Genomic DNA, 24,046 nt, shown 5'->3' with positions numbered 1-24,046 from the left:
AAATGCAAATGTTGGGTTAATATCTCAAAATCTCAACTTTCTTACTGAAACCTCAAATTTAAGATAATAATCCAAAAGTTTGACTTTTCCAGTGAAGAAAACGAGCTTCCCTTAAAACCTCTTTATTTGCCTTAATTACATCATTTATCACTTCTTGCTCAGATTCTCTTATTGCTTTTGTTTTATTTTTTATTGTTGCATATTTTAACAAAATATTTCCAACCAAAAAATACTTTACATACTTAATCATCACTGGGCTTACCCAGGGTAATATAGAACTTCAAAACATATTTACAAAATTCATGCAGACAGATGATCTCTGTTCAGTATGTTTGTTTAATAAGGTCAAATAAATCAAACAATTTCCTTCAATAGAAAAATAAAATGACACAAACATCTTGTTGTTGCGAAACATTTATTTGCACTCAATTACATGAAAACCGATGTATGTTTCTACTGCAACACAGGTCAAATAAACAAACTATTCTAGAGTCTTTATCACTTAAAACATAAAATATCTTCTGTCTTTGAGCTTGATCTCTTGAACAAATTAGAAAAAAGAAGAAAAAACCCACAAATCTTGATGATTTTAATAGTTGAGCAAAAAAGAAAATCACTTATATGAGTTGGCTTTATGCTTAGGCAAGAATTCAAAATTCTTGGGTACGGGTCCAAGCAGCATTTCACTGGAAAGTAGAAAACAATTCATAAGACACTCATTATTACATTTTGCACTTTTAAAATCTTAATTTTGTGCAATCTTGAAATGTAATTCTAGAAAATAGGCATGTTTGTACTCACCTTATCCTGATCCAGTCCTCTACGTTCTGACTGGCCATCAGTGTCTCCAAATAGTTCCTGCCCATGTAGTACGGAGGTCTCTCATTGATCTTCTGAGGCACTCGCTCCAACAGGCCCACTGGAATATATCTGAGAACAGATGGAGGGAGAAGGAAAGCAACGTTTACCACAGCAAACAGGAAAACTTAACAGCGAGAGTCAGATGCAGTGGAATGCAACATAGTCTATCACACATTTTCAGCTATTACATGTCCCCAGTCTCATAAACTAATGGGAAAAGACCACAAATAAGTCTGTTACCCTAAAATTATATTAAAACAGCTTAATTGCACAGAATATATGAATCGAATTGCTCACAGAAGAACAAATGCAAAATTTCTGAAATGTGATGTAGCCCACCGGCACAAGAAGGAGAGCCACTCAAGCAAGAAGGTGCGTGTCCTCTCCACGCCCCTAGTGTCAGAGCCCCAGTGCTCCAGGCCAAAGTTGCTGAAGTCCTTTAGGATGTCCAGTCGCTCACTGGACGAAATGTCCCAGTGTCGGCTCTCCTTGATTTCAGTGAAGATCCAAGGCTTAATGAGAGCACCCCTATAGAGAACCCAGAAAAGGTAATAAATAAATACATACATACATACATACATACATACATACATAATGTATAAGGATCTTCCATCCTATGGAGTAATTTGTGGTCAGTGTTTTCTTTGTATTTTCCTCTGAGAAACAATGTTTCCACACTTCAACTGAAAATTATACATGGAAAAAGGCACCCACATATTAGCCTTAAGAGCTCTGACAAATTTGCTGCTGGGTTTTAAAACAACTTAAAAAGATTCTTGACTTCACTGAGGCAAAATACACTCATGGCCACTTTATTAGTTTCACCTTGCCAGTACTGGATTGGACCCCATTTTGCCTTAAGAGCTACATAAAATCTTTGTGGCATAGATTCAATAAGATACTAAAAACATTCATCAGAGATTTTGGTCCATATTGACATGACGGCATCACACAGTTCTTGTAGATTTGTCAGCTGCACATCCACGATGTGACTCTCGTGTTCCAACACATCCCGAAGCTGCTGTGTTGGACTGAGATCTGATGACTGTGGAGTTACTGTGAAGTCTGTTAGGTTGTGGCAGTAAATGATGCTCAATTGGTTCCACAACCCTAAAGTGTGCCAAGAAAATATCCCCCACATCATTACACCACCAGCCTGAACCACAGATACAACCCGGGATGGATCCATGTTGTTTATACCTAATTCTAAACCTTTGATCCAAATGTTCTAGCAGAAGTGGAGTTTCACCAGAGCAGGCAGCAGTCTTATATTGTATTGCAATTTTGACTGTCAACTGGAAGCAGTCTGAAATATTTGTGTTAAACAGTGGGACACGTGTACCTAATGAATGGCCAGTGAGTGTAAACAAATATACTTGAACTCTAATAATGGAAAAAGTTTTAAGTGAAATCTAAAAACAAAAGTCACTGGCTGCAGACCATATCAGTTCCAGATGTCATCTGTTTTTAAGGCATTTCGATCTTTTTTTTTACGCTGCAAGGAAATGACACTAACCTTGCAATCATAATCCCAGAAACTCCGGTCTCTTTCGCTTTCATTGCATCCTCATAGGACAAAATGTCTCCGTTACCTAGAAAAATAAAACCAAATCACCTGTGATTAATATGTACTATAAAAACATGTACAATAAAAACACTACACTGCATTCTGTGCAAGGTTTTACAACCTAGAGAACGCCAAACTAAATGCATGAAACTGTTTAAACATCAGGAGGCTTTTGTCTTTTTGTGTAACCTTTACAAATCCACATACCAAAAAGTGGGATGGGGCTAGCCAGCTTTGCACATGTTGTGATATAGTCCCAATCGGCTAACTTTGTGTATCTCTGCTCTCTGGATCTACCATGCAACTGTAGGAAAAACACAGCGTCAATGTTTTTTAATAGGAGAGGCGTATGTAAACATGTTATACATCACCGAACAGAATAACATCTCGAGAATGAATCGTCACCATAGGATATTTACATTTACATAAATGATACCGATTCAGAATTATGGATGCTTACAGCTACATCTGGCAACTCTGTAAACCTAGAAATGAAATTTCCTTTTAATCATGTTGATTTATGGCATAGGGACGATTTCACATTGCTCAAACATGCTCCTCTTTTACTTACTGTAATCATTGAGACGCCCCAATTCTTCATCTCTGGGATGAGCTTGTGTGCTATGTTAGACTTTTCCTGAACACCGGTGCGGATCTTGACTGTTAGAGGGACATCAAGGACCTACAGGGAGAAAAAGGTTTTCATTCAGCCTTTAACTGAAGGCTGTGTGTCTTTTATCCTGTCTTCTTCCCTTCACCCTAAAATAGTCACAGCACATGGCTGCCCTTCCCTGAGCCAGGATCTAATAAAGTTTTTCTTCCCACTGTTGCCAAATGCTTTTCGAGGGGGAATTGGGTTTTTCCCTCAAATACTGTGCTTAAAATATAAAGCATCTTGAGACAGCTGTTTTTTGTGATTGGGTGCTATATAAATAAAATTGAACTGAATTGTAACTTTGCAATGATCCACAAGAGCAACAAAACTCTCCTTCTTGCATCATTACCATACAATAGGCAAAAAGTCATACTTACATAATTCATTCCTTTGACTATTCGTTCAAATTTTCTGGTACGTGTCATCAAGCCGCAGCCTCCGCCCTGATGGGAAAAAACAAAGGCCATCTGTCAGTGACTGTCATATTAATGTTTAACACTTCCTCTCAAATGCTGGTATCTGTGCTCTTTGTGCTGTAGTATAAACACACAAAATGCATCTGACTGCAAAATAGGAAGTCTCAATTTGTCTATTAGGAAATGAAAGAAAAAAAAAAGTCACGGTCTGAGCATTTGGGGGGGGGGGCAAGTTAAGAGTTTACCTTGTTGTATACGAGATCAATGGGACACCCAGAGTTGATGTCCACAAAATCAACTTCAGTGTTGTTGTTGATGAGCTCTGCACACCTCGTCATTGTGTCGGGGAAACTGCCCTCCACCTAGAGACGCAATTCAGGCTTTAAAAAAATCACAGTCTTGGACTCTCACACAAATCCAGACGTCTTACCAACAACGCCCTCTATAGGACTGAATCCTTCAGAAGATTTTAAACATCACCTGAATACCAAACACATCTTCACTTTCGTGTCTCCTCAGGAGGGCCCACTCAGACTGGTGCCCCTGCAGCAGGTTTGTACACATGGCCATCTCCCCACATGTGATGTCTGCACCAAAGCGCTTACACACGCGACGGAAAGGCAGATTTCCACACTGAAGAAATTAAAGAAATACTTGCTTTATCAGATCCAGACCTCATTTACATGTCATTATTTAATTGCACTTGCTACATTCCTGGATTTAAAGATAGAAATATATTAAAAAACACAACTACCACTAACTCCAATACTGATTTCAGTGTGATGGTACTTACAGTTGTTAGAGGGGCGAGATAGAGCTTGTCTTGAAAATCCACCTTAAGAACAAAGGCAAAAAGAGGCATTAAGCAATGCAATTTGACTGTAATTTAAATCGTGTAAATATTCCCTAAATATATATATGAGTATCAGATGTCTGCTGATTAGAACAGTTTATTAAAACACCTTGTTTATCGTTTAAACAGACATGAAAACTCTGGAGGAAAGCGACTGGAAGAGATATACCTGCTTCTTTTCACACGGGCGCAGCTTGATGACATCTGCATCAGTCAACGGGCCGACGGTCTTCACTGGAGCAGACTGTTTATCTGAGCTGGTCTACAGTTAGTCAGAAACATGAAAAACACACGCAATAAACATAAGGCTCAATGACAGAGTGGTCAGTAAGAGGGAATGCTGTTGGTAGAAAAGGTTACCTGTACTTCACTAGAAACAGGCTGTTTTTCTCCAGCTGGATCAGCAGAAAATTCAGATGCACATAGATCCCATGAGTGAGACAAAGGAACAAATTAAGATACACTAAAATTGATAATGCATGTATGAGTATGTAAGCAACAGGTCAACACATGTGCAGATTAAAAGAAACAGAATAGGAGTGTATTTAATCTGCTAAAACTGGGTGAGCTGGTCAAAAGCCAATCAATGGTGACACTTGATGAATCATGAGAACGTCCCCTTCACAAAAATAGAAAATCACAAGCTGTAAATCACTGGACTTTTGGCTGTGTTGCTATAACGACCCCACGCACAATAGATGTTACTCAATTGTAATGGAAAACGACCAAAACCGTGTCAAGCCGAGCCGAGGCAAGTGGGTACTAGTGAAAAAGAGGCTTGAGTGACATACTCAGTATCTGTTTCTTCCTAAAAAGCATGAGCAAAATTTGTGATGGCAGCATTCTTTATAAAAGCCTTTTCACTTGTCTTACCGTCACCTTGCTGTGCTCCTTTATCTTTGTTGTCTGAGAGTGTTTTCAGGTACTTTTCTGACTTTTCGAAGGACACCGATCGCTTCCTCAGGCGACCCTGGAGCTCCTTACTCATGTTGTTCTTCACCATAGTCCTGCCTTCATACACCTTGACCAGATCGGCCTTCTCCATGGATTTGAAGTCAGGCGTAGTGTGGGCCTTGGCGAAGCGGCAGGACAAACCGTAGGCACATTTTCCAAATGTTTCATAGATGTGACAGGTTTCCCCAATATCGGAAGGCTTAGAATCCATATACTTGACAATGTCATGGTCAAAGAAGCACTTTGCTCCAAAGGGGCATTCTTTGTTCTAAATTTATTGGGGGGGGGGGGGGGGGGGGGGGGGGGAGTCACAAAAATAACTATATGGATCAAAATGTATTGCACAGAGCCTTTTTGAATGCAGAGTCAGAGCTTCATACCTGAATGATTGAGTGACAAAGTCGTTTTTCATCGTAGGCTGTGGGCTTTGTGTGCGGCCTTGACTTATTCTGTCCCCGAAGACGCTTGCCATCTGGTCTACCCTCAAAATTTTGTTTCAGCCTTTTAGGTTCAGGTTCCTCCAAAGAAGTCTCCTTTGAATCCTCAACTGCATCACTTTCACTGGCTTTCTCTCTTTTTGAGCTCTGCCACTCTGAGTCTAACAACCCATGAAACTTGTCTTTGGTTGTAAGGAATCTGCAAACATAAGAAGATGATGAAAGAATCCTCCTGATAAATTTTGTTTTAAATTATGTGTAAAAACAGTCTGTGTGTCACTAAAGCATTTTAGTATGAACTATATTCACACTGGGGAAAAAAAGAGCATAATGGGAGTAAATTATGCTAAACCAGTAAGACCCTGTAGCATGGGTCACTGAAACACTGAAAGCAAAGAGTTGAGGGCCTTCAACAGCCTTTTTGCTGACAGTGTAACACTCTTTGCTTCATCAGACAAAGCAGCAGGAAGGCTGAAAATAAAGGCAGTAAGTCCTTACTACGCCACTGGGGGTTGCAAAGCCCCTGTTTCACCCCTACAGGGCCATATTTTTTATGTTGTGTAAACGAGTTATTATCTCTTGTAGACACTTTCTACAGTTTTTTCACATAAATTCACACGAACATCTTAACAAGTTCAGATGCAGACAGCCTCCTTATAGTCACGTGCCTTGCTTGTGCTGTTTGCTCAGGTCAGATGGTCTGCTTTGTTCTTTCATAAACTCAAACACATGGTTATTTATTCAGCTATGCTTGCTCCCATCTTACTAACTGGCTTACGTTCATCATAAAAATCTGGCGTTATCTTCAGTCCCCTGACTCATGGCTGTCTCTTTTGAAAGTTGGAGAAAGATTGTTCTAATTTGCAGCTTCCCTCTCCTGAAATCTGTTGCAAAAACATATAAATGCGATTTCCACAGTTTTCTTAGTTATTAACAGTATCTTACTCTGGTTTGATCGCAGCTTCACCCTTTGCAGCCACGTCTGCACTCTTCGAAACGTTCACCTCCTCCGCTGTTTCCATCACAGTCTCTCTTCCTGCAACATTTTAACACCTTTCTAATTAAACACTTCACAGGACCATTCAGCTCCCAATCCTACGTTAGGACACTTTATGCACACATTAAACCAGTTCAGGTACTGCCTTATTATCATAATCAGCTTGCCTGCTTTTCTCTGTGCTCCATATTTAACCTTACACTTCCACCAGTTAGCTTCCTCTTGTAGCTGAGTTAGACCACTTACCGATATACTGAGTAAACAACCGCCTTGCTCCAACCGTGAAGTTAAAAGACAACTGATGTACAGAACGTAGAAATCAAGTCAAAAGTTCCTGGGGGTTTTTTTTTTTTTCCCACAACTGGACATGCACAACCCAGAATCGCGAGGAAACCGTTGTGCAGCACCTTAGATACGTCCGTGGTAAACCTGCTGCTCAACATTGGTTCCGCGAACCGCTTGCAAATCTTTCTCATTGCCTTTGAAATCCAGCACTCAGATTCACCTACTGGGCTGGAGTGTGACTAAGTAAAACAAATTAAAAATATACATGAAATGTTTTTATCGTTAGTCTTTGTCAATTTGGTCAAGTCTGTCGCGGCAGCCGGTTCACAAGGCCCTCGCTTTTTAGTTTAACTGACTATTGTTTATTTTAGACCGTATTATTTTTAGTTTTTAACCTTATTCAATAATGTATCTATTTATATCCAGTTTTGTTATTTTGTGCAGTTTTCTTTCCTTTTGTTTTGACTGAACCATTTGAGAGCTAAAAACTTCGAATGACAATAAAATGTGTTATCAGCCTGCCTGATGTGGCTTTGATGCATTTGTTTGAGACATGCGATTTCTACATGCCTGTGATTCATATGCCCTCCAAAATTGATGTTTACATTGTAATATTTATTCAAACAAATAACAAATGCTGACAAATATCCTTTAAATTCTAATAATATATATTAAAAAGAGATTTGCATCATGGATGAAGAGCGGACAAATCTGCAGCAACTGTGTGATGCTGTCATTTCAAAATGGACCAAAATCTCAGATGAATCTGTGTCATGCTGTTCTGAAGGGAAAAAAAGAGGGTCCAAGTTGGTATTTGCAAAGTGTGCCTAACAAAGTTGTATGGTGAGTGTAAATGGAGATCTTTGCTCCAGTCATTTAACTAAAAGAAAAACCCATTTTCTTAATGACTCTTACCATGTGTTGGTTTTAAAATGGCCCAAAAGTCTTCTTCAGTGCTTAAAAACAAACATCACATAAGTCATTCCATAACTTTACCTGTGAATGAAACATTCAGTCAAATGTATTTCATCTTTTGCATTTTTTTTAATTCCAAGACAGCGTATTGATGGATTAAAACACCTGGTATTTGAGCTGAAACATTACATAATGGGTAATCCACTGACAATTTCCTTTTACTCATTAGCTTCAAATGTAATTCCATGTCCCCAGACCTTCAACTTATTATTTTTACTGCTTTAATTACTTTTGTGAGACTAGAAGAATATCACAGGCACAATGTTTAGATTTCAATACTGGAATTAAGTTTGGGATATTAAAAGAGCTCAATCATATTATCTCTGAACATAAAACCTGATTATTCTTAAGTCAAAAAGATGAAAAAGTATCAGCCAACACTGTCTGACAGGCAGCAAGCTACACTCATTCTTCTGGTGAGGCAGAAAGTTTTTCTATTTTTGCGGCAAACCGCTTTCGACTTGAATCGAGGATGTTGATGCCATTCTTCTGGAAGTCATAGCCCAACCTTCTCAGTTCCTCTAGTCGCCCTGTAATGTTTTGTGTGCTGTAGTCCAAAACTTTGGGCTTTTCCAGTATCTGCTTCATTGTTATTCCTCCTTTTAAAAGACAGTCTAGTTTAGAGCTCAGAGTGTCAGGCCCAATGTAGAGGATCATCGGATAGTTGATGATCAGTTTTTTAACATCAGCTTTCCGACAGCCAAGTGCGGTCATCTTCTGCTCCAGGCTGTTGAAATTCTTTTTCAGGTACTCGTTGGAAAGGTCCAGAATTTCTGCCCCGTGGCCTTGAAGAAGAGCCAGCAGTTCTGAATCACTCAACTTAAGTGATGCTTTCAGGTTGTCGATGTTTGTCTTGACTCTCTTAGTGCTTCTGATTAGAATGTAAAGATTTCTTGTTATGACCATTTTTGCAAACTGCTCTGGGTTACTTCCACCGAGCTCTGTGCAGATATCTTCCAGAAACTCCACCATTTGCTTGTTGAGCTCTAAGCTGTTGGAGAATGTCCGCGGTGCTGTGGTCAGCAGCCGGTGGAGATCTTTGGCATTTAGTCCCAGTGAGACCAGATAATCTATGTTCTTTTCCAAGTTGTCGTTATCACTGGAGCGGAAAAACGACTCAGGTGAGCGATCCAGGATGCTTACGATTTCTGCGTCTGTCTGGAAGATGTTTCTCCACAGCTGCCAGCGTTGTTCCAAGTGTTCAATGGAGCGAGTGATGGCTCGGGGATAACGGGATATTATGCTAGCAATGACTTTGCGGCCGGCACCTTTTCCTTGCAGGAACTGAGCGAGGCCGTTCTCATTAGTGAAGGTTTTACGAAGCACCCCAGGCTGACGCTGGCGTGCCATCCTCACGTCAACTCCCATGAGGTTCAAGTTCTCGAGCAGAGATTCATTCTCCGGGTTTACCGGCGGCTTTGTTTCAGTACTTCCTGTCGAAGTACTGTAAAGCCTTCTGGGGAAGCAGGCTGATGCAAAATGTATTGGAGTGAAGCCAAAAAAGCTGTGCTGCAATGTCACCGATCGCTGCACAGTGAGGAGGGCTCTCACTCCAGGAACTCCTGCCATTTTTATTGAGGAGGGCCACACTGAAGCATCACTGCAATTCAGACAAGAAAAAACAGACATGTTAATATACACTCATGAAAAGACAGTTTTCACAGCTGCAGTCCTGTGAAAAACTAATCAAACCCCACTGGTTAACAGCTGTAGAACCACCTTTATAATCAGTAAGTTGGAGTGACTGTTTTCTGTGTGACTTTATCAGTCTCTCACTACATTGTAGAGGAATTTTGGAGGTGGTGGAGGTGGTGGAGCCCCCCCCCCCACAGCACTTCAGTCAGGCCAAGGTCTGGGCTTTAACTGGGCCACCACGGCACCTTGATTCTTCTCTTTTTCAGACATTCTGTTGTAGATGCTGCTGCTATACTTGAGATCATTGTCCTGCAGCATGACCCAGTTCGGGCCAAGCTTTAGCTTTCAGAGAGATCCTGGAAAAATTGCGGCATTGTGTTAACACACACCTGAATGCTCCGGACCAGCAAATTGCCAAAAACTCATGCAATCATGCAATCATGCAATCATGCATTTGATAAGCAGCACCTAGCTACTACAAACCCTCTTAATTCCTATGGAAGTAATAAGGGTGTACTTAAGTTTTTTCACAGCACTTTTGCTAAATTAAAAAAAAAAGGCTTTAATATAATTAAAGAAAAGCCAAGAAACAAAAAAGAAAAGCCACTTGGCCAAAAAAGATGCAGACAGGTAACTGGTGAGCACATCTATTATCAGATGCTATTAGTAAGATATGATTGGTTTACTTTTGGATATGTTAATTTACAAATATATGAATCTTTAGTGAAACCATTAAGACATTGGTATATTAATCTTTTTCTTTGCTAATCTGATTTGCTGACACACCGCTCCAAGCTTACACCAGTAACAGAAACTTTCCAAACAAGTATTCTTAAACTTAGTTGTGAACTGCTTGATACTGGCCATTTACTAGTTATTTACTACATAATGCGTACGTTACTTTGGCAAAGTTATTTACGTTAGTAATACAAAGGGAAGCTTTTATTTATTCGCCCGGGAATAACTAACTGAAGAGTCCAACCAAAGCACACAGTCGTTTCTGTTTAGCGGTGTACAATATCTAATCAGTAATAGCCCTTTAAGTACCAGTCTGCTTTAAAAAGTATTAAAAACATACCAAAAGCCAACATTTCTTCCATGCCGGTAACGTGAACTCCAAGAACTCTCGCGAGATTCTTCTTCTTCGTTATATTTATTGGCTGTAGGTTAAATGACAAAATAATACGATAGCGACACAACTGGTATGGTGGAGTTTGTGCCAAACACCACCTCACATCTTCTGAAACATGTTTTTTCTCAGATAATCTAATACAGTGTAAGTTTCGTTATTTTCGTTCTTTTTTTTGCTGTTGACTATATTGCTAACACTCCGTTTAACTTTATTTTTAATTAGGTTTTCCAGCCATTGCCTTTTTCAGCCTCATATTTCTGCTGACAGTGATTAATTTTTTTCTGTTAGTGTTTTTCTGCGTGTTTAAATCAGAGACTTCTCACCTGTTCCTTGTCATTTCTGCACATTTCCTCTGAAATCTGTAAAGCCATTGCCTTTATACTGATTTATAACCACTAGATGGAAGCAAAGATCTTCTATTTGAAAGAATAGAACATATCAACCAATGACAGGTGAAGTGAATAACGTTACAGTGCCATATTCTACTAGGAAATCTTGGCATTGGTGTGGATCTTACATTGACATGTACCAAACATCTGCTTACTGTTGCAGAACAAGCACACTCAAATGACAACAGAGCCTTTCACTGGCAGCAGATTCCGCCAGCATGGCTCACCTCAGAAACTGTGCATAATTTGATAAACTTAGGTGTCTAAGGATTTAATCAGACCTCCAAATGACACACATTCCCACCTGAACCTGATCCACAGGTGTCCCACCTCACAGTCCACAGGACCAGAAAGCACAGGATACCCAGTAGTTCGATGTTAATTCTCCAAAACATCAGAGCTTTTAGGACGATCCACACAATATTACACAGATGTTGTGAATGGTTGGTGTAAGGACGGTAAGCGGGATTTTAGAAAAACTTAGGCCATTTGCCCAGTTTCCCCTAATTTCTATTAATATTGTTCAATATCAATTTTCAAACATTATATTGATTTTTTTAATTCTTTTTAATTCACTACATCCTGCGTAAGTGATGTGTAAATTAATGTATTTCCTTACCATTAGTCAAATTTAAAGACATGGTTTAATTAAAATTAACCTTCAAAAATGTATGGTCTGTGTGCATCGAGAATTTTTCCTTTCTTAGTTTGATAAAAACCTGAATTTTTCACAAACAATTTGAGGGACATCTCCATGGAGATGACTCCTGAATAAGTGCTTTTCTGCTTTGCACATACTGTACATTCTAAATTACAGTGTGCTCAGTCACTAGTGAAGCTCTCGGAGAGCAATGACATTTTTCAGTAACCTGGGAAGCTTCAATTACATAATAAAAACACAGCATTATAGAGGACTGGACTGTTGTTACAGGCATCAATAGTTAATTCTGTCTCAGCTAGCAGATGCTCTCGTACAAGCTACAAGAGGACACTTACCATGTGTTATGATTCACAGCCTACCACTGATAAACGTACTGACCCAGTGCGTCTCTTTACTGATGAGTCCCCCCACTTATGCATATTTTAATGCATGACACTGATATTGTCATTATGCAAATACACATTGCTCTGCTGCTCTAAGACTGAAGTGAGCTCCATCGCAACAGCTGGGCAACTGGAGTCTCGATTCAAATTCGTCTCACACATCCACAGGTCACAGTTACATTTGCATTTGCACACCTGCATTTTTCTTAAACCTATCCAAAGTATTTTAGGGACCCTTATGGTCTTTGTGTCTGTCTTTTAATTACTTATACTCTATGACAGACAATAAAGAGAGGTTATAAGACACCATAAATGGTAAGAGTGGTTCAATCTGATCTACGCTGCTATTGTATTTGAAACAGAGACATTCCCACGTGTTGCTGAGCTTCCAGCTTTCTTGTTGCACTTAACTAACCCTACTGGAGTCTGAAATATATATTTTTTTAGCCCCCCATAAAAGTTATTTGGCCTCATAAGAGATTACAAGATGCCAAGATTTCTTAAACATAGAAATGGATCATACATGTTTTAGTAATACAAAGTCACGTGAAGTTTTCACAGGACTTTATCAGTCGCTTACAACACTGAAGAGGTAGTATACCCTTACTGTTTCCATAGGAATTAAGTGGGCAAGTGGCAGCCAAGTGCTGCTAATCTCTAACAAGTATGGCTTGTTTGGATGGACTGTCAGAAGAAAACCTCTTCTCTCTAAAAAGTCCAAAGTGGAGATCTATGGCTATAATGCACAACACCATGTTTGGTGAAAGCCAAGTACAGCATGTCAGCACACCACCTACTGTCAAGCACAGTGGTGGATAGGCCATGATTTGGCTTGTTTTTGCAGCCATGTCCTCATATTTACATGTTGGGTTTATGAAGTATAACACAAAGTCTCCTTTGTGTAATAAAATTTAGAATACTTTGAGCAGAATGAAGTATAAGGATGAAGAAAAGCCTTTAAAAAAAATGTAATCATATGAGAATCTCAGAAGGTGAAACTACCGTATATTACACTTCTGGGCTATAAATACACTTTAATTAAAAAAAAAAAAAGCTGTAGCACTGGATGTGATGATAATCTAGATTAGTTAAGGCTCCTTTTCATCTTTTTTCCACCATATGTATTTAAAGTGTTATAAGAAAAATGGTTTAGAGTGGTTTCATTTTACTTTTCAGTATCTAGATGTTTCTATCATCTTAATTCTAACAGCCTTTGTTCACCACCCTCTGACTTATAAATATAGCATGCATGCTGTTCATTTGTTGAGCTTGTCTTGGTAAAGTCACTTGGGTAATTGTAGACTCTGTATACTCCCTGAGTGAATCAATAATTCAGAGGCTGACGAAACTTTCAAAAGTTCCTGCAGACGCTGGTGCTCAAACAGCAAGCTTTCACAGGTGAGATCAGGCTGGTGAGAATGTCCAAAAGAAGATGGGTGGAATTCAAAATCTGCCAGACAATAAGCTGTTCAGCCCCCGTCAGCCGAAGACACAGAGCATCTTCTCCCGCTGCTGCTGCTGCTACTGCTACTACTGGTATGTTTCTGGAAGTATAAGGGAAAGTTTAATATTTTATAATTCTACAGGAATATTTTAGCCTGGATGTTAGAACAAGAAATCTTCGAATGAAACTGAGGCAAAACGCTTAGGTAGGATATTTGTTTAAGACTGGACTGGCCTGCAAATAAAAAGGGAATAAATGTTGGTCCACCTGGACTTTAATCTCAGGGAAATTGAAATAAAATGTAACGGTGTAATGAAATAATCAAAGAGTATGAAATAATAAAACTGGCTAAAATTTGTTAGTCTTACATGTGCAGTTTGAGGCATGCCCTGGGGAAATATGGAGTTTAAGCAAACATGTAAGAAATAATCTCTAGATTTCTAAAATCCCAGCAAAGACCCCTATGAATTACTACCCACATCTCCTATTAGCTCACTGGTGATCAAATAAAAACTTTAAAGAAAGAAGATTAGTTCATCTAATGATCAAGCCACAAAGTTTATATTATCGCTGACTTATTTGGGGGAAAATGACAGGAAAGATAAAAGGCCTTTAGTTTGCCAGGAATACGCTACTTTAATTAAATATAAACTATTTTAAGACTGAAGATCAATCCCACATGGAGGCTGTGAGTAAAATATTGCCTGTCCATTTATTTTAATCATCCCCATCTGTCCTAGAAACCGATGCCAGTCTCTCATATTACCTGCAGCACCATTCAGCTGAGACAGCTCACGTGCTTCCTCTTTAACATATGGCAGCACTCTTGGTGATGCAGCCCATTCAAACGCCATGCTGGAGAATGCGAGGTGACAGCTGGATCCTTTATTAGCAGCAAACATCTTTGATATGAAAATATTCTGTGTTTAAAAAAGAAAACTCTCAACTGGGACAGCTCTGGCAACCTCTCCTCCTCGCCTGTTACCATAGAAACTGAGCAGACTTTACAAGCAGACTTCAGACTGCAGAGAATGAAGGGAAATTTATGGGATTGTAGTCAAATATAGTGACTGGCTTATTAATAATTAGCACTAAATGTATTATTTTTGCATTAAATAATCTTTTACATCGTGAGAAATTCAGCACACTTTTCTGTAATGGCTGTACAAATTCACAAATTTCTTTCAAACCACAAAGAGAGAGAAAAAAAGAGAATCATAAATTATGGAGAAAAGTGGTTTGTTTGGATTTAAAGCAGTCAGGAAGTGTTTCATCACCACCCTCAACGGTAGACGCCAACTAAATGCATTTTTATGAGATACTTATGTGGGTACAAATGGAGAGACGTGTATTTTATTTTGATAGCATCTGGCCTTTGCCTCCGTTATTTTATCAGTCAAGATATATTTATAGAAGACAGATTCAAAGCTACCCAATAGGATCAGGGGCATTCAAGTGGCAGGGAGTGAAACTGGTTTGAATATGCTGGATAATTGTTTCACAAAGTGAAAAAAAATGGACAAAAAAGTAACATTTATATTAAAGGCTTATGTGGTTTCATGGTGAACAAGTTATTAAATCATGATATACTTAGTGTCTAAAGTAAATGTACTTATTATATAGAATATCACTTTTCAGAATCATGTATATATTGGATCATAATTTCTGATTCACTGATTTGTATATCACTTTATGAGTGCAAAGTACAGTAGTTGCAAAGAAAATATGGTAAAGTAGAAGCAGAATGTAGCTGTACATAGAAATACTTAATATGCTCTCATCCACTGGGCATCATTAAGCTTTACAGTACTCTGGTCCAAAGGCATTAGCGGGGCATGCCCAAGAACAGGATACACAGTGGTTAAAATTAGTTAGAGTAAATCTATCCACTGTTTTTGGATACAGGGTTATACTTTTACTTTAATTATTATTTTGTTTTTGTTGTTTAGATATATACTAAAACTGTGTTGAATAAATTGTCATGTCACTCCTTCTTTTACTCAAAGTCAGAATCAGAGCTTGACAGTGACATAATTTTTTCAAATGAATTAGCTGGAAGTTGAATTTGGTATTCCCACCTCACCTGAAAACAAGTTTCTGTGAGAAAATTCAGCAACCATGCGAGAACTTGTGTAAGAAAACACTTTCATTTTTCAGTAGGTGGAGGTTTGCAATAAATAACAGATTCTGGTCATCAGCCAACAGACTTTTTAATGACAATATATATACACATATATCAAAATGTAATTTTTAACTTTGATTTTTTATAAATGAATTAAAGTATTTAAAAAACTTTTTCTAGTATTGTGTGGTCATACCAAAAAGTGATCACCTGCCAAAATATGATTTCCTGTATTTGCCTGCTGTTAGTGACTTGATGGGCTATAATCTGTCAAACATTCCTGACACTATTTGGGAATTGTGGTCACTTTTCCACAATGTTACTTTTATATATCTTTTACTTATCCAGGAGTAAACGTCCCGCTAACAATAAACATGTCTTTTTAAAGAGCGATATGGCTAAGAGGACAGCAGAAATAGTAACAACATAACATAATGGTTCTATATAGAAATTTGAAGTGGTAAAAAAAGACGATCTTGTTTTGGACGGTATTTCTGACTGAGCGTGAACGCACCACCGTTTGGCTGCCAGTGGGCGTGACTGTGAAGGCACCTACACTACGTCATCAATACTGGGTCTCATGTTTACGTGGAAAACATGGCGGCGGACTACCAACAAGGAGACAGCTAGTTAATGCCAGTGGAAGTCTCTGGGAGCGAGCCACGAGTCATATAGAGAGAGGGACATTTAGCGGTTAGCTTTTAAATTTCTCTCGCGGATACTTCGCATGAGGCAGTTTCTCTGTTTGTTTAGCCACAGGGACTGCGGGGATGGAAGACGAGGAGAGGCAAAAGAAGCTGGAGGCCGGCAAAGCAAAGGTATGATTCTCAGTTTTGGTGCTAGCACAACTCACTGACACTGCTCTCATTACTCTGAAGTAGCGACTTAATGCTGTCGACAACTTGTTTTGTCGCGGCCGGGGTCTGTCAGACGCTTTTGCCCCCCCTTCCTTTCATTTTACGCTATCAGCTGTCGGACTCCGCAAACATGCGCCCTGCTTCGCACTGACAGCCGGGCATGGGGCGGGCGGGGTTGGGGTGGTTAGCATAGCCGCTGCTAGTCTCCTTTGTCATGCTGCATGTCTGCACTTACTAAAGTGTTTCCTTTTACTTTCCCGAAACCGACGTGCAGGTGTGCGCAGGCCACATTGCTACCCGGGATTTATAAACGCCACCTGAAGTGACACTGACTGACAGGCTGGTGTAACAGGATTTACAGGACATAACCCCACTGGCTAGAACCAGCATTGCCTCACACGCCAAACTTGTGCTTTATTAGCTGTCTTCTAGAAACGATAGCATCCACAAACTGGATCAACGTTTATATTAATCGACAGTGACACGGTACGCACTGCTCTTTCAGTTTTGGCTCGTGGTGCTTGTGGATGACCTTGCAGGAGCTCTGTTATCTGTTTTTATAGTCTGTATAACCCAAACATCTTGCGGGGGATGTGTTTTATCAAAAAAGATGTTTTCAAAGAGATCTTAGCAACATAATTACAAGCTGGCCAGACCAGCCTGTGGTGAGCATCTTCTTTCATATCATGAATACACCAGTGTCATGCTGCAAGCATGTGGACAATTAGATAAAGCGTATGTACAGTTGAGTGTTGCACTGTAGCCCTGAATGTTGCATTTTTATACATTCTTTCCTCAGCTGTCTGGATGCAAAAGCATATATACAAATAAGTTGATGCAGAGGCTTCTTAACAATCTTAATAATATTTAAGGAAAATCTTATTTGGAATGTTACCTGTCTAGTTTTCACGATCCTACTCTAAAGGTTCAGATGTGGGTCCAGTGTTAGATTTCATGGTGTATGCCAGTTGTTATGGACGTTGAAGCTGGGGAAAGCTTTGGGATGAATGTCGTTACTTATTTGACTGTAGTTATTTTAAGTTGCAAATTTTAAGACTGGAACATCAGCCTGAGCCATTAGATTGAGACCAAATGTTTATAAAGCACTTGTGTATTTCTAAAAATATTACCGTGCAGCACAAACTTGTAAAATCTTGTAAAGAGATTGTATCTGCAATCTTTGTACATAGGTCATGTGTTTATATATCTTATTTATTTTTGTATTTTCCTTCTAGTGTGGGAAATAGGATCCTTAGGTTTGATTACGTCTTCTCTTTTACTCCAGGAGGGCCCTAATGAGAATGAGTCTCTACGAACTAAATTGTCGAGTCAGAAAGTGTCAAAACTGCTTAAATCAGGCAGTCTCTTAAAGGGAAATCCAGCCTCTTTCCATCCAGATGCTGCAGAGAAACATTCAGCATGCTGGTTTTTAAATTGCTTAAGCTCTCTGGTTTTTGCACCGCAGGGGAGACCGTCTCCCGGGTTATGACTTTGGTATTTTGGTTTATAAAAAGGCCCCTCTGTGGTGCAGGCTGTTTTTTTTCACACAATGCCAAATCACAATGTCCTCATGCAGTGAAGAAACCTCATGACATAATGTTTAACAGGGACTTCCAGAGCTGAGTCAGTCTATAAGATGTGGGGAGTGTTTACATTGTCTTCTGGCTTCCTCAATTTATGAAAAAACATTATTTTTTTCATGTATTTCCTGCCTGCCTGAAAAAGATGGTGCATTTCTGAAATCAGGTGAAGGAAAAGTTGATGTTGATATCTGAGTGAAAGGTAAACTGTCTGTCATCTATTGTGTAGCTCGTAGCAGGCGAGTGCCTACTGAGTCATACCAGACAATAAGCAAAGTGAATATTGTGGGCCGGTGTTGCCAGGCTTTTGTTTCAGGCTGTTGTGCGCAGATGCTTTGTTCATGTTTTGCTACAAAATGGAGCACACTGACAAGCGTGTTACTGGCATTCTGGTTTTATTCATTCAAGACTTTCACTGAGTTCTTCAGTTACATGAGTAGCATCTTCTTAGGCTCCCTGTATGAAAAACACTGCGCTGACTGCACTAATGTACTCAGGGTGGTGTAAGATTTTCTGTTGGGTTATAGAAACCCATGAACTCAGATATGGCACCTGTTCCTACACTTACTTTCTGTAAATCCCTCCCAATTTTCAAATCCAAACGTCACCTCTCATGTCACTTTGTAGTTGTGGGTAAATTATCTGTCTGTAGATATATCTGTCAGATGAAGAGTTTCTTTGTTTGTTTCCCTCCAATTAAGATTGACGCTTATTATATCTCCTTTTTTATGCTTACAGAGGTGTGCGTTTCCACTGAATGAAAGTACCTTCTTCGTGTTGTTTGTCACCCTGGTCTTTGGGATCAGTAGTACGTTGAACAGAGCTGATTTTTAATGAAACATCAGGGAATAATTTGGCTCAGGGGATGCTCATAATTCATAAAGGATTCTATGTGTATTTGTTTGTCTGCTTCTCCGATATGCAGCTATGCAACCTCAGGCTCTTTCTGCAGAATGAAGAATCACTGATATGCGTTTGTACTTTTGACAGATGAATACTGATGATTATCCACAAATAAAAAAGCAATACTACTATCTTAAAACATTTTATGCATCAGATATCTTTTAGAAGATTTATAGAATGTGTTTTTTCAGCCCTGGAGAGACAACATGCTGAACTACGTGTAAAGGATCATTTTAATTTCTCAGCATTCAAATAGCCTTAAAGCTCAGTGTCACCACCATCCATGCCAGGCAGTGTTGCAGGTTTTGACGACAGCAAAGATACAAGTTGAGCTACTTAACTGAGGCTTGAATAGTTAATCCTTCAGGCGACTAATCACAGGGATGCCCTGCATTGCCCTGTGTTATGAATGGAGTATAATCACCTTTACTAGTTCTTATTATTTTCCTAAACTTGTACTGGAAAGTTTGATTTTTAGGGTGCAGTATTTAGTGTTTCTAATGCTTGACAAAGTACTAAATGCTTTGAAAACTCGTATTATGTCAGGCTGCACTGCTTCAGAAGGGATTGTCAGGTGATTAATTGAAGATGATGGTGTAGCAGCTGCACAGGTTAAATTGGCAACAGCCTGGATGATGACTAATTTTAATTTTCATTGTGGGTTTTAGACACTTTCTGAGGGGATTTCATCTTGCTTGATGCAATGAGCATCTTCTATAAAAACACTATAACAGGTGTGCCAAACATACGGCTCGGGGGCCAGAATTGGCCAGAAGTAGACTACATTCTGGCCCATTGGACAGCTTTCAAAAATAGAAATGCATTTTGGACTTTTAACTCTGTTTTCACAAGTTTTACAGCTTTTCCTACTGATAAAGACCTCCCCCGTGGACATTTATATTACACCAAGTTAATTAAATTATAGATTTCTGTATTTTACACATTTTACTTCTTACAAGTTAAGCCCAAAGACTCATGCTGACAGATTTCTTTCATTTACTACAGAGGTGTTTCTTTATGATGTATAATAATGGATTGCATTTATATATAAAAACCTAGAGGTGCTATTAAAATGTCAGTTCTTTTTCTTATATTAAGATATGTTATTGATTAAATGTATAAAAATGGGGAGTTTCAATGGTACTTACACGTAAGATTAAAGTGGGCTGTTTTTGGCACAACAATGAATAACTAATGTATTTATTGTCTTAATTTTTGATGGCAGAGAGATTATATTACATATTGATATGATAGCATCACACAGTTGCTTCAGATTGTTGGTTGCACATCCACTCATTCATTCATTTATCTGTTTTCTTACACTTATCCATTTCAGGGTCATAGGGGGCCACTGGGGCTCATCTCAGCTGCTGTTGGGGGATGGGAAGGGTACACACTGGATAGGTTGCCAGCCTGTTGTTGGGCTAACACAGAGACAGGAAACCATTCACTCTCACATTCACACCTTTGGCCAGTTAACCTAACCCCATGCATGACTTTGAACTCTAGTAGGAAGCCTGATAGAGCCCGCACAAGCAAAGGGAGAACATATAAACTCCACACAGAAAGGCGCCAGACTGGATTCACAGAGTCAAACAACATGCCAAAAGTGTCAAGTTTGTGTTTTCCTGTCAGTGTCTCATGTGTCCCTCTCTAATTGTATTTGCAGAATGACAATAAAAGCAATTTGATGAAGAAAAAATATTTTATGTATAAAAATTCTACTACAAATTATTAAAACTGCAGAAAAAAACACATTTATAAATGACACTTGAGAACATGCGGTATAGTGAATTTGAGATTTAGTGAGGGTAAAGACATGACATGCAATAATGCTTCAGGATATTATCCTGAATGCCATCATACATTCCAGCTGATCCAGCATATACTTTGAGCTGCTGAGCTTGAGATTTGATAATTGTAGAAAAATGGTTGATACCATGCTTTTATTTATTTATTTATTTATTTATTTTTTATTTTTTATTTTTTAAAGAGTGAAGAAGCACCAGTTCAGGGTGGAAAGATTTGATTATTATTTTTCAGCTTTTCCGGTAAAATAATCGTGTGCACTCCACTGGTCTCTGATTTATCTTGTTTGAGTTTTGGTGTTTGCTTATAGCATTTCTGTGTTGCTTTCTGCACTGAGCTGTTTCTGGGGTGTTTGTTAGAAGAGCTGAAGGATACCTCAGTCCTTCTGGCCTAACTCTTGTTTTTAAAAGGTAAAGACATGTAGAGCTATTAAAATAATGCATAGCTGATAAATAATACCTGCAAATTAAATTGACAGACTGTCACATTTTTTATTTTCTGTTGTATTTCTGGACCAACAGTGTTTCAAAAGGGGAAAAAAAGCTAAGTCCTTTGAAAGTGAGCAGGAGGAGGCGTGTATGTGGCCGCTGGCATTGAATTGCCTCATACTGTGCCTTTGATTCGCTCTTGTTACCATGGTTAGCAAACTGTTCACTGACAATACAGTAGGTACACGTGTTGTCACAGGATAAACCACTGAAAGGACATTGCTTAAAGCAGTCCTGGAAGAGACCGGAGTACAGTTTTCAACCTGTGTCATGTCCTGTGTGTTACATGTGTTGTGGCCATTGCACTGCCGTGTTTAAAACCCCTTTAACGTTTCACAGATGTAGCACCAGCTGGATAAGGGGTGATAAACCAGGTGACGCAGAGGTGGTTCAGTTACTGTTAGGTTTTATTTCAACCTGAAGTCAAATGTGTGCATTCAGCTTAGCAGTAGCTACGAATGTGTGCAGAGGATTTACACCCTGAAGTAGCACAGTGTTGACTCACACTGTGCTGCTGGCTCTCTCATTGGCACATGACATGAGGAGCTGTGAGCTTCCTCTCTGGGTAGTGGAGTGATGTTTTTTTTTAGGGATGTTGTGAATTCTTTTAGCTGTGTGTCTGACTGACCTGAAACCATAGAAATCCATTTAGGTATTTAAGTCTGACACACTGTTATTGTATTAGTCATACGTAAGCATCACATTAACTAAGCTAATTTTTCTCTTGGTGACAATAAGTCAAACATTTGTGTGCAGTCATTATAGAGCTGGAGCTTTCAGTGTCTGAGAAACCAATGACTTTTATACAGCGTCAGTTAAGAGAAGCTAAACAGTTACTAGGATTTGTCAGCTGTGAACTTTGCAAGGCTGTTCAGTTATATACTGATGTACCACTTTACTAGGCATCCCTGAGAAATACACTCTGCAGCCACTTTATTAGTATCAGTTTCTGCTGTGATGTGCCAGGACCAGAATTTGGCATAAACAACATGAAAGCATGGATCCATGCTGCTTGGTGTGGTGGTGTTGCTGTAATAGTGTGGGGGATATTTCCTTGACACAGTTTGCTCCTCTTAATACCAACTGAGCAATGTTTAAATGTGGCAGCCTTCCTGAGTATTGTTGGTCACCATGTCCATCTCTTTATGGTCAAAGTGAATCTTCCATGTCACAAATCTCAAATCCTTACTGTACTCAATTGGTATCAACAGTCACTAGATATGAATCTGTTCAAGCACCTTTTGAATGTTTGAAATTCTGCAAAAACGGTGTGATGAAATTATGTCAATGTGGACTAAAATCTCTGAGAAAAGTTTCGAACACCTTGTTTAATCTGTGTGTAAAGAGTTAAAGCAGTTCCGAAGGTAAAAGCGGACCCAATCCAGGACTTTAAACCAGCTTTGACTTTTTCACTTTTGGTGGAAGTTGTCAAAAAGGTGGTAATTAAGCTTTATTATGCTGTGTTTATCATTGATAAATCATACAAAGCTACTTTACTAAAGTAGTCCAAGAACAAAGAATAGCTTTAAAAATGCCGCCTTGAAAACAAAAAACTGAACCTGACATTATCCACTATTTACTATCAGATATATATTAAAACAAACGTGCCTGTGTAAATGTTTTCTGACAGCAGATGGTGATACACCTACGTAATTTCTGCTTTCCCAGATGGTATTAGAGCGACGCAGGCTTCACTACTCCATATGCTCAGCCATTGCTCTGCTCTACTCAGCCAAATAGGGCAGCTTGCTATGAGCTCAGTGAAAGGCCGGTGGTTCCCTGGACTCATGAGTGATGGTGCTCATGTACAGCAGACCTGCCAGCAGAAATCACCTTGTTTCTCTGAAGTAGGATAGCTTCCATACTGTATGAGTGGCATTCATTCATATTTCATTCTGTGTCCTCTGGTATTTAAAGCTTGTGGGTATGCTTGGACAAGATGTGGGTCATGCGTGGAGGTGCAGAGGCAGAGATCATGAGCCCTTTGAGCTTTTAAGCTATTTATTGTAGGTGGGGAACATGAAGACAACACCCACTCTCGGCTCTGTGTCAGCCTCTGACCTTTTGTGCAGTATCACCAAATGAGCAGTCACAAAGTGCCCACTTACATGCCAACTTTAAGCTGCTGCTACAGGAGTGGGGTGCATAAAACCGCTGATGCAGGTCTAAGGCTGAGCGGTCGACTGTACTGTACTCTAAAGTGTGCTTCACCATTCGTGCACATGCGCTTGCATGCAGGATTACAGAGAGACTAATGGACGAACACCCTCAGTACATTTTACATTTTATGTCCCTTTGTTATATTATGTTATTAACTTTGTTTGCTTTTAATCCTACATCTACACACATGGCTTCTGTGAAAGGAGCATTTCTTTTTATAAGAATTATTACTATTTATCTGTTTAACCTTTCATCTTTTTTACTACTTTTTAATACATCCATCCATCTGTTCTCTTCTGCTTATCATTATCTGGGTTGTGGGGAAGCTGGAGACTATCCTACTATAGGTCGAGAGGCGGGGTACACCCTGGATAGGTCGCCAAGCTGTCGCAGGGCTAACACAGATAGACAGGCACCCATTTCTACTCACATTCAAACCTATTGGCAATTTAGAAATCACCAGACCCCACTAACTGCATGCCT

General features: G+C 39.3%; 3 protein-coding genes across 8 annotated transcripts in view; 1 reads left to right on the top strand and 2 right to left on the bottom strand.

Annotated features, from left to right (window-relative positions):
• Nucleotides 1-398: 398 nt before the first annotated feature.
• dus3l (dihydrouridine synthase 3-like (S. cerevisiae)) lies at nt 399-7,155 on the bottom strand. Its single transcript, XM_085396558.1, has 16 exons — nt 6,987-7,155; nt 6,689-6,779; nt 5,687-5,942; nt 5,226-5,574; nt 4,713-4,747; nt 4,522-4,614; nt 4,293-4,334; nt 3,980-4,132; nt 3,745-3,861; nt 3,461-3,526; nt 3,000-3,110; nt 2,636-2,732; nt 2,378-2,453; nt 1,201-1,389; nt 802-930; nt 399-686 (listed from the first exon to the last, which is right to left on the bottom strand). The coding sequence occupies exons 2-16, from the start codon at nt 6,763-6,765 to the stop codon at nt 614-616; spliced, it is 1,863 nt and encodes a 620-aa protein (XP_085252684.1). The 5' UTR covers nt 6,766-6,779; nt 6,987-7,155; the 3' UTR covers nt 399-613.
• Nucleotides 7,156-8,025: 870 nt separating this feature from the next.
• mterf1 (mitochondrial transcription termination factor 1) lies at nt 8,026-10,763 on the bottom strand. The gene is made up of 2 exons (XM_085395923.1): nt 10,714-10,763; nt 8,026-9,600 (listed from the first exon to the last, which is right to left on the bottom strand). The coding sequence occupies exon 2, from the start codon at nt 9,567-9,569 to the stop codon at nt 8,406-8,408; it is 1,164 nt and encodes a 387-aa protein (XP_085252049.1). The 5' UTR covers nt 9,570-9,600; nt 10,714-10,763; the 3' UTR covers nt 8,026-8,405.
• A 5,588-nt stretch (nt 10,764-16,351) lies between these two features.
• Nucleotides 16,352-24,046, top strand: part of akap9 (A kinase (PRKA) anchor protein 9) — a 68,981-nt gene continuing 61,286 nt past the window's right edge. For all 6 annotated transcript variants that reach the window (XM_085397135.1, XM_085397133.1, XM_085397134.1 and 3 more), the window contains exon 1: nt 16,352-16,584. In XM_085397135.1, coding sequence (XP_085253261.1) covers nt 16,537-16,584 — 48 coding nt within the window. In that variant the 5' untranslated portion in view covers nt 16,352-16,536. The remainder of the gene's footprint in view (nt 16,585-24,046) is intronic.

Source organism: Rhamphochromis longiceps, linkage group LG22 (assembly GCF_057381845.1).
Source record: "Rhamphochromis longiceps isolate RC_006_pf linkage group LG22, R_longiceps_female_GT1.1, whole genome shotgun sequence".
Classification (NCBI taxonomy): Eukaryota; Metazoa; Chordata; class Actinopteri; order Cichliformes; family Cichlidae; genus Rhamphochromis; species Rhamphochromis longiceps.
Note: the sequence above shows the minus strand (reverse complement) of the source record. Positions and strands in the feature narration are given on the sequence as shown.

Bases quoted from the DNA above. Each gene is read 5' to 3' on its own strand.
- dus3l (XM_085396558.1), bottom strand. From the start codon at position 6,765: ATGGAAACAGCGGAGGAGGTGAACGTTTCGAAGAGTGCAGACGTGGCT. The intron at 4,335-4,521 runs GTATATCTCTTC...TTTGTTCTTAAG, and splicing joins GCCCGTGTGAAAAGAAGCAG to GTGGATTTTCAAGACAAGCT. The intron at 3,862-3,979 runs GTGATGTTTAAA...TTGCGTCTCTAG, and splicing joins AAGATGTGTTTGGTATTCAG to GTGGAGGGCAGTTTCCCCGA.
- mterf1 (XM_085395923.1), bottom strand. From the start codon at position 9,569: ATGGCAGGAGTTCCTGGAGTGAGAGCCCTCCTCACTGTGCAGCGATCG.